The sequence below is a fragment of the Phacochoerus africanus genome, chromosome 1 (assembly GCF_016906955.1).
Source record: "Phacochoerus africanus isolate WHEZ1 chromosome 1, ROS_Pafr_v1, whole genome shotgun sequence".
In the NCBI taxonomy this organism is placed as follows: domain Eukaryota; kingdom Metazoa; phylum Chordata; class Mammalia; order Artiodactyla; family Suidae; genus Phacochoerus; species Phacochoerus africanus.
The window spans coordinates 27,968,819-27,979,449 of record NC_062544.1 but is presented as its reverse complement, the minus strand read 5'-3'; the positions used below and the strand labels follow the sequence as shown (position 1 = coordinate 27,979,449).

General features: G+C 43.8%; 1 protein-coding gene across 1 annotated transcript; it reads right to left on the bottom strand.

Moving 5' to 3' along the window:
• Window positions 1–1,590: 1,590 nt before the first annotated feature.
• On the bottom strand, window positions 1,591–8,885 carry EFCAB9 (EF-hand calcium binding domain 9). Its single transcript, XM_047799206.1, has 5 exons — window positions 8,750–8,885; window positions 4,327–4,475; window positions 3,233–3,409; window positions 1,860–1,985; window positions 1,591–1,608 (listed from the first exon to the last, which is right to left on the bottom strand). Exons 1-5 carry the CDS (start codon window positions 8,883–8,885, stop codon window positions 1,591–1,593), a joined length of 606 nt encoding a protein of 201 aa, XP_047655162.1.
• Between the last annotated feature and the right edge of the window lie 1,746 nt (window positions 8,886–10,631).

Sequence of the window (10,631 nt, the reverse complement as noted above, 5' to 3'; positions counted from 1 at the left end):
AGAGACTATGAAAAAAAAAATGCCATGGTTACCCTTTATATATATCTCAAGAGTGTTCTCCTTACAAAACAGGAAAGAGAAGCCTTCCCAGGACTTCATTATAGTTTCTTCTCCCAGAACTATGCCTCAGTCCTAAGGCTGGCTAGTAGCAAAAGCCACTGAGGCTGCCAAGAAAGAGGCAGAAACCAATCCCAAGATAAGCTTAGTGGCGAGGCCCTTTGGAACAGGAGGTCATCTCTAGCTGTCATATTGAGCCAGAGGGTACTAGTCTCAGTACAGTACTTTGCATAGGTGTCGTACTGTCGGAATTTGTTTGCCACAGGGTCTTCTCCTTGGAGAATAACAACTAAACTTCTCACCAAATGAGAGGAAGAGAAGAGCACTGTTCTAAAAGTGAGATGCTTTGCATCTTTCTGATCCTCACAATAATTCCTTGAGGTCATTACTGTTATTCCCATGTGGGAACCAGAATTCAAGTGACTTGGGTTTTTGTTTTTGCTGGCTCTGTTTGGTTTTTGTAGTACCATTGTGGGGAAGAGAGAGAAGTTTTGACTGCTAAACATTACTCATGCTCATAAATGTGTTCTCAACATCTCACGACTGTTAGAGTAAATATAGAGAATGTTCATAGTAATTAATGTGATTTCAGTTACAAGTTTGACTTAGGAATGACACACTTAGATAAGCGGTATTCTTGTCTGTTGCACATTGACAGTGATTTCTGCTGATTATTAGGTACTCTGGAACTCAATGGATGCCTTACAATCAGTTACGTGGCATAATGTATCCTTAAGAAACCCTTGGTTTATAGTAAATGAGCTGTATTTCTTTAATTGCCAAACTTATCCCTTAGAAATGTATGGTAGAAGATATGATTAGCATCATGCAGAAGGGATTTCTGAGCCAGTGAAATGCTAGCCTAGAACATTTAACAATCTGCTAAGATTGAAGTGAGTTAAGTTACTCAGGTCACCTGCTCTAAGCCCAAGCATCTAGTTGACCTTGAATTTGAATTCGAATTCTTATCCCACCACTAGTGAGTCATGTGTTCTTGGGTAAGATTCTTAATCTTGATGCCTCAATTTCTTCATCTGTAAACTGAGGATAACACCTAGGTCCCAGGTTTAGGAGGACAAATAAAGTCATGCATCTAAAGCCCCTGCCTGACCCCTAGCAAGCACTGACCAAAGCATAGGCATCATCCTTACCATCACAGTATAGTCAGGATTCACAAGTCTTATGCTAAAAACACTTAAAAATTATTCAAGGCAGGAATTATGCAGAAAATTGAAATTATTCAAGGGCACGTAATATTTTGGCCTAGTAGGTTTGGTATAGTTGCTTAAGCACCTAACTCATTGAAGAGTCATTCAAGTTCCAGGAGGAACACAGTCCCCACATCCATAAGTCAGTTCCTGCTGTGGTTTGGAGGCACTTTTCCGTTGGCCAATTTGAAGTTGGCTCAGCCTAAGGACTGACAGAATAGAAAGGATTCTGAAAGTGTTGGACCACTAGTGACATGTGTTTGGAAAGTCTCACCTTCCAACTGCTTAGCTCCAGTAAGAGTTGGTAATTTGGATACACAGGGACCTAATGGACAGGGTTGATCTGAAAAGCAGCAGCAGAACTGGGACGTCGACAAAGAGAAAGTGGTCACTGCACGTTGCATAATCGTGAGTCGTGTGTAAGGTCTAAAGGTTGTCGTGTTAAGACCCTGCTGATTGAGGAGCACTCATCTGAACCCTGCATGTGCAGAAATCAATGCAAAGATACCCACTTGGATGTTCTAACTTTATTTTTAGACATGTTAACAGTTGTATTTATACTTTCAAATCCGAAAAGACTCTCTTGTGGCTCACATTAGCTTGATGTGACACCTTTTTGAGCACAGCCTTCTCCTCCTTCTCTCTCTCTGCTTTCTGCCTCTCCTGGTATTTGTCCATAGAGAAGATAGTAAACAGCTTAAATTCCTTGTAATTAAGAAGCTTGTGTTAGGGGGAAAAAAGAAAAATTATTTCAGGATGGATTTGATACTTTGTTTCAAATGTCAGGATTATAATCCTTTATTTAATTGTTTATTTATTTATTTATTTTGCCTTTTGTAGGGCCACTCCCTTGGCATATAGAGGTTCCCAGGCTGGGGTTCTAATCGGAGCTGTAGCCACTGGCCCATGCCACAGCAACACCAGATATGAGCCGCGTCTGCGACCTACACCACAGCTCACAGCAACGCCGGATCCTTAACCCACTGAACGAGACTGGGGATCGAACCCACAACCTCATGGTTCCTAGTCAGATTCATTAACCACTGAGCCACGACAGGAATGCCTCATTTCTCATTTAAAAGCTTGAACATAATTATAATCTGATTGTAGTCTAGGAGCCAGGAACAGAGAGTCTGTTGTAGACTATAAAGGCACCAAGGGTCACTTTCTCCTGCTGAGGTCAAGTCCCAATGTGTCGGGTTGCCATCTGAGCTGCTTCACAGTGTGACCCATCTTTTTAAACCTTAGCCCTGACTTGCTTCCCCAGTATGGACTTCCTCTTTTTTTTTTTTTGTCTTTTCTAGGGCCACTCCCGAGGCATATGGAGGTTCCCAGGCTAGGGGTCTAATCAGAACTGTAGCCGCTGGCCTACTCCACAGCCATGGCAACACCAGATCCAAGCCATGTCTGCAACCTACACCACAGCTCATGGCAACAGTGGATCCTGAACCCACTGAGCTAGGCCAGGGATCGAACCCGCAACTTCATCATTCGTAGTTGGATTCGTTAACCACTGTGCCACAACAGGAACTCCTGGACTTCCTCTTTAAATAGACAGAATTCTCTGTCTTCTCCATAGTTGTTTCCTCTTAGGATTTTGCTCATATGTTCCTATCTAAGAATTTTTTCCTTTCAATTTATTAAAATCTATAAACCCTTCCCCTAAGACCAACTCCTAAGACCCTTCCCCTAATATATTTCCTCTTTAAACTTCTAAACAAAATCCCCTTCTCTGAACATCTGTAATTTTATATCCATGTTATGTGACAAAGCACTTAGTTATTCAAACCTCTCTCTTGCACGGGCCTATAAATCTCTTCATTTTTTTTCTGATCCCAGCGCCTTGACAAACTCGAGCGGGTTCTTCCCACCCTCGTCCTCCCCGTCTTTGCTGTAGGTAGCGGAACACTGGCCTCTACCCTTGAACAGAGAGGCTGCCACGCCACCCTCTAGGGATCTGCACTTACGCGGTCCCCTGTGATGTCGAAGTCATGGTAGAGCTCTCTGAGTTGCTGTTTTTTAATATTGAAGAGAAAGTTGTACATGTGGAAGTTGGCTGGACCAATTTTCAGCTCCCCATCCAAGTCAAGCAGCTCAAAAACAGGCCGGGAATGACGGAAAATAAATTGCTCCTCCAGGTGGTTCTGTTTTGAGAGAAACATGTAAAGGATGTTTCATGGATCAGAGTCATTGCTCCTTCCTAAACTCCTACATCAAGACTTGAGTATTCACTAGCCCATTCCCCAGAGAGCCAAAGGCAAGAGGCAAAATCATAGCAGCTCAGAGCTGAAAGGGTTCGATGGTCAATGGATCAGGTCCTGCTTCAGCGTCTGCCTTCAAGGGGAAAGTGCGCTGCCTCTAGTGTCTGTAGCTCTGCTAGACAGAACTCTAGTCACCAGAATGCATTTCCTTATGTTCAGTGAAAATCTACTGGGAAAGTCACATCACTGGTGGTAAAATGATGAAGACATGGGTGCCTTTCCTCGAGGAGTGGAAATAAGTAAATACACACTAATAGTGTGTGCAAGGTAAGGTGGGAACCCAAAGAAGAGCAGCTGTCATCTCCATCATCCGTCCCCTTCAGAAAGTTCTCTGAGGAAAGGTGCTGTTGAGGGAGAGGGGCCCTTGGGGTTCCTGGTGATCACTTAAGGCCCGCCCTCAAAGGAAGGGCATGCCAAGGAGGGGTGTGATAGGATGAGATTTGTTCCTGAGAATGGCCACATGGGATCGGGGGGCTGGGTAACCTTTGGAAATTTCTAGGTTATAGATGGATCATTTAGGAACCAAAGGTAGTTCTCCCCCCATTTTTTCTCCTTATTTCAGGTTGAATAGAAAACAGATTCTGATATGCTCTTTTTCTTCTTTTTGCCACACCTGAAGCATGCACAAGTTCCCCAGGCCAGAGATCTAACCCATTCACAGCAGTGACAGTGCTGGATCCTTAACTGCTACGCCACCAGGAAACTCTCTGATGAACTCTTAATTCAGTGCTACCTTTGGCAAAATGGTGGCAGCAGCCAAGCTCTGCTGCCTCCACCCCAGAACCTGACTCTTTACTTGCCTCCCGTGCCAGGAGTATGCAAACCAGCATGTAGAACTGGTCAAAACCAATCTCGCCCACAGCATTCCAGTCCAGCATGTTAAACACAATTGTGATCTGGTTCCGTTTCAAGTTAGTCACATGATGCAGGAAGTGGTAGAATAGCACATCTGTTGGGGAGACGAGATGGATTATTCTGAAACAGTTCCAAAATGCCTAGCATCTGGGAGCCACATAAACAGTCATGTTGGAAGCTCATTAGGTGGAGGAATAATATTTCATTTTCAGCTTTGCCACTATACCTTCCACAATTCCTCACACCTTAATGGCCTTTGAGTTGTGTGGAAAAGCGCTGTGCCTGGACTCGTGGACGAGATAGTGGATAGAGCTTGGTTCCTGAGCTCAGCTGCCTGCTCGATGGAGAAGATAGATATGTATATGTAACCACTAAAAAACTCAAAGTGCCCCTTGCACATGGAGGGAAGAGCTTAATTCTCGCTGAGCACCTAGGACACGTTCTTGGAAAGGCTGGCATTTCCCCTGGGCCTTTCCCTTGAGATCATGGAAACGATACATTTAAAAATCATTCCTCGGAGTTCCTGTTGTGGCACAGTGGACACAAATCTGACTAGGAACTATGAGGTTGCAGGTTCGATCCCTGGCCTCGCTCAGTGGGTTAAGGATCCGGCGTTGCTGTGAGCTGTGGTGTAGGTTGCAGACGCGGCTCGAATCCCACATTGCTGTGGCTGTGGTGTATGCTGGCAACTGTAGCTCTGATTTAACTCCTAGCCTGGGAACTTCCATATGCCGAGGGTGCAGCCCTAAAAAGCAAAAAATAAATAAACAATTTTTAAAAATCATTCTTCTATAAAAGTGTTGCCATTCCTCATGTTTACATAAAGCAAATGCATTTGGCTATGGGGGAAAGGAACTAGACACTAAGCACCTCAGGTGCCATTCACTTTAAGTGCCATATGTCACTGAACTCTGACAACCCTGCATACCCTTATAAGCCTCAGATAGTAACTAATCGATCTTAGTACTTCTCCAACTGTAATGGGCATGCCAACCACTTGAGGAGCTTGTAAAAACAATCCTGATCAGGAAATCTGGCCTGGGATTGAGTGCATTCTTTTTTTTTTTTTTTTTTTTTTTTTGCTTTTTAGGGCCGCACCTGCAGCACACAGAGGTTCCCAAGCTAGGGGTCAAATCGGAGCTACAGCTGCCGGCCTACACCACAGCCACAGCAATGCGGGATCTGAGCCGGGTCTTCGACCTACACCACAGCTCCCAGCAACACTGGATCCTTAACCCACTGAGCGAGGCCAGGGATCAAACCTGCAACCTCATGGTTCCTAGTCGGATTCATTTCTGCTGCGCCACAATGGGAACTCCTGAGTCTGCTTTCTTAACAAGCTCCTGAGTAGTGTGGCTGCTGCAGGTCTGGGGACAACACTTTGGCAGAGCTGGGATTCAAATGTGGTCCATCTGATGCAAGAGCCTCCCTCTTTCAAGTGAGGCCATTTTGCACAGGTCAGCACATATGCAGTCACACACAATCAGAGGGAGAAACACTGTCAAGGACAGGGAAGGGTTTTGTCGGAAATCCCACTCACCAAGCATCTGACTCAGGGAATGTTAGATGGAGGACGCAAACGTGGCGCTGCATTTACACAGCGGTATGTGGCTGTACTCATTGTGTCGCCATGGTAACTTCAGGGCTTTGCAAGTGGAACATTGTGTACAAGTGGTTTCCCCTTGCCCACGATCATTACAGAGACCACCTCCTGCATTAAGATACGGCTGCAAGAAATACGTAAAGCTTTCTGTGTGGTTTGGAGTGCTGGCTGAAGCTGGCTAAGCAGACAGTGAAGCAGTCATCCCAGTGTCATGGTCTGGGGGATTCTCATGGTCTCTTGACATTCTGTCCCCACATCCCATCAGGTATGATTCCTACTAGGTATGAGCACTTGGCAACGTGGCCCCATGTGTAAACACAGTGGTGTTTGTATCATTGCTCCTTGAGAAATGTTTTATTGAGAGACTTAGTAGCTACTTAAACACTGTTTTTCAACCAGCTGGCCCTAACCTACTCGAGTCTCCAAGGCCTGAAGTCACTACCTCCCTGGAAGGCAAAACTTCAGTGTGTGCCTTCAGTCTTCCAGGTCACCATCTGGTCCCTTGGTGACCAGAAGACACAAGCATGACTTCATCTCTCGGGTATTGCATCACCAGGGAGTGAATTCGTTACCAAGGAGACCAGACTCTGCTCAGCAAACTCTGGTGAGATTAAGAATGTGGGATTTGGAGTCAGAAACCCTTGGGTTTCAGCCCCAGCTTTTCTGTTTGTATCTAGATGCCCCACAGTTGCCTTCTCTAAGACTAGGTTATTGCAAAAATTTGGTGACATACTGTGTGTAAATCCTTTTGTAAAGAGGAAAACTGAGGCATGAAAGCATGAGAAAATGAAGGTGTCTTTATTATTTTATAAAGATTGAGTGAACTCTTTTTCACAAAACTAGAACAATTCAGAAATTTGTATGGAAACACAAAAGACCCTGAAATCTAAACAAAAAGTCTTGAGAAGGAAGATCAAAGCTGGAGGTATCACACTCCCTGGTTTCAAACTACAGTAATCTTTTTCTTTTCTTTTTTTTTTCTTTTGATCTTTTTAGGGCCACACCCTTGGCATATGGAGGTTCCCAGGCTAGGGATCCAATCAGAGCTGTAGCCATTGGCCTACACCACAGGCATAGCAACACCAGACCCTGGAAATGCCAGATCCTTAACCCACTGATCGAGGCCAGGGATAGAACCCACGACCTCACGGTTACTAGTTAGATTTGTTTTACGCTGCACCACAACAGGAACTCCTGAATGAACTCTTTAAAAAGTATATATTTTCTTTTTAGGCTGCATCTGTGGCATGTGGAAGTTCCCAGGCTGGGGGTTGAATTGGAGCTACAGCCACAATAACACCAGATCCTAGCTGTATCTGAGACCTACGCCTCAGCTTGCAGCAATGCCAGATCCTTAACCCACTGAGCGGGGCCGGGGATTGAACCCACAGCCTCACAGAGACATCAGGTCCTTAACCCTCTGAGCCATAGCAGGAGCTCCCTGAAAAAATCTTGATGGAAGGATTTCCTTATTGATACATATTTCTCTCTCTCAGGTCACAATGAGTGGATAGGATGGCTTATTTATACCAGTCCTAAAAAAAAAAAGAAAAAGAAAACCTAGAGGTTTTTTTGGTTTAGTTTAACTGGTCTTCTGTGAGTCTGTGCACTCAAAGCCCGGGTCGAGATCATCAGCACTTCTTGATCACCCACAAGTACCAAGAATTAGGAGGGATCTTGTAAATGATCTGATCCAAAGCCCCCATTGGCTAGATGAGAAGTCTGGCTGCGGGAGACGTGAGGGTTACTGCCTGAGGATAATTGTAATAATAACGAACAGGCCAGGCGCTGTGCCACATTGGTCCCATACGTTATCTCATTATCTTTTTTTTCCAACCACGAGGTGGATTCCATTATGAAAAGCCTCATTTACAGATGAGGAAAATGAGACTTTGAGAGGATGAGAGTGCCTCCACATCACCAAGGAAAAGAGAGCGGAGCCAGGATCTAACCCCAGAGCCTGCAATTTTACCCCCCTCGCTGACCTGCCATCAAGGCTCAGAGATTTCTGGAGTTCCCCTGGTGGCTCAGCAGAAACAAATCTAAGATCCATGATGACGAAGGTTCAATCCCTGGCCTCAGGGGACCAAGGATCTGGCATTGCGGTGAGCTGTGGTGTAGGTCAAAAGATGCGGCTCAGATCCTGCATGGCAGTGGCTGCGGTATTGGCCGGCAGCTGCAGCTCTGACTAGGACCCCTAGCCTGGGAACCTCCATGTGCTGCAGGGGTGGCCCTAAAAACACACAAAAAAAAGTCTCAGGGATTTTTCTCTGTGCTCCATTTAGAAGATAAAATAGATATGTTAATGAAATAGTTCTCTTTCTCTCTTTCTCTCTCTCTTTCTTTCTTTCTTTCTTTCTTTCTTTCTTTCTTTCTTTCTTTCTTTCTTTCTTTCTTTCTTTCTTTCTTTCTTTCTTTCTTTCTTTCTTTCTTTCTTTCTTTCGTCTTTTCTAGGCAGCACCCACGGCATATGGAGGTTCCCAGGCTAGGGGTCTAATTGCAGCTGCAGCTGCCAGCCTGCACCACAGCCACAGCAACACCAGATGTGAGCCGCATCTGCAACCTACACCACAGCTCATGGCAACGCCGGATCCTTAACCCACTGAGTGAGGCCAGGGATCGAACCCACGTCCTCACAGATACTAGTCAGGTTCGTTAACCGCTGAGCCATGACAGGAACTCCTAGCTTCTGGTTCTATAAGTTTTCTGGCACATTTGTTAAAAACCAGGTAACGACCCAGAGGAAACATCTCAGAAGTACTGACCATTCAAAGTTTTCTTGCGGTGCACATCAAGCAGGTAAAAATACTCCACCAAGGCCTTCACGTTTCTCACGGATAATAAGCAGTAGAGTTTGTCCAGATAGAGGTACCACAGAAACGATCCCTCCTTCAGTTTCATTATGGTGCCCTTTATGCCCAAGGCTCTGGCAACCTGAAATAGAATAGAGAATTCTTCCTCGGAACTGGAATGTTGCACAGAGAGAAGCTCTGGTGGTGAAAGTCTTTCTCGGCCAAAACACCATAGGAAACAATGCAAAATCAAAATTGCTTCCTCTAGTACTTCAGGCTTGCTATAGATGTTTATTGTCCCAAATCTCTTGTTAACTTGATTATCTCTCTGTTGCTAAAATATAACCAGTTCTAAACTGAAATCATGGACTGTTATGAAATGAAATAGAGTGAGTACATATATGAAAACCTATATTAGGCAGCCGAAGTGGTTCTCAGAAAAGTATTTATGGCCTAAATTCATTTATTAGAAAAGAAATTCAAAATACACAAAAAAGTACTAAAAGGACCTATAATAAGTACAAAAAAAAAAAATCAAAGAGGAAGGAACTTTTTAAAGACCAAAGTCCAGGAGTTCCCTGGTGGCTCAGTGGGTTAAGGACCTGGTGTTGTCACTGTTGGGGACTGGGGTTGTGGGTGATGGGAAGTGATTATTTAATGAATACAAGGGTTCCTAATGGCGTGACGAAAATGTTGCAAATTGGACAGAAGTAATGGTTGAACAGCATTGTCAATGTATCAAATGTCACTGAATTGTACACTTTAAAACATACTTTTATTTTATGTGCACTTCATCTTAATTTAAAAGAATGAGGAGGAACATCAAACCTGAATTCAATCAATTTACAGAAAATAGAAATGAAGGAAATAGGACAGCGGAGGTCCGTGTTAAATGACACCATGAGAGCACAATCAATAAATCCCAGACTGTGGAAAGCTCTAGAAGAAAGTGACTCCACTTCTTCAATAAAAATTTACAAGGAAAGAAAAAGAGATGGGAGAGGGATCTATAGATTGATAGACAATTTAATGTCTTTCAAATCATATCAACCAGGAATTCCTTGGTGGCCTAATGGTTAAGGATCTGTCCTTATTACTGCTGTGGAGCAGGTTCAATGCCTGGCCTAGGAACTTCCACATGCTGCAGGTATGGCCAAACAAAACAAAACAAAACAAATCACATCAACTAATTACAGTGTATGGACTTATTTGGATCCTAATTCATTTAGATTGTGTATTTAAAAATGCACAAAAGCAAACAACTTACCAAAAAGCACGAGAAGATAGAGAAATATGAACACTGACTAGATATAATATTAGGGGTGACAATGGCTGTGGTGGTTGTTTAAAAAATTAAATGATAGGTTTTCCTGTCGTGGCTTAGATATAACGAACCCGACTAGAATCCATGAGGGCGCAGGTTCGATCCCTGGCCTCATTCAGTGGATTAAGGCTCTGGCATTGCCCTGAGCTGTGGTGTAGGTTGCAGACATGGCTTGGATCACGAGTTGCTGTGGTTGTGAGTGTAGGCTGGCAGCTATAGCTCCTGATTCAAGCCTAAGCCTGGGAACTTCCATATGCTGTGGGTGCAGCCCTTAAAAGACCAAAAAAAAAAAAAAAAGATAAAATGTCTGGGATTTGCTTCAAAATAATCCAGACCAGTGGGTGACGATAAACACATGAACAGAAATGTTCATATACGACTGACTCATGGGTAATAGGAGTACTCCCTTATACTACTCTTTCTACTTTGAATATGTTTGAAATTTTCTATAGTGAAGAGGAAAAAAAAAGAAAAATTAGGATGAGATAAAGATGTATTTGTGCAAAAACAAACAAAAAAACCCCAAACAAC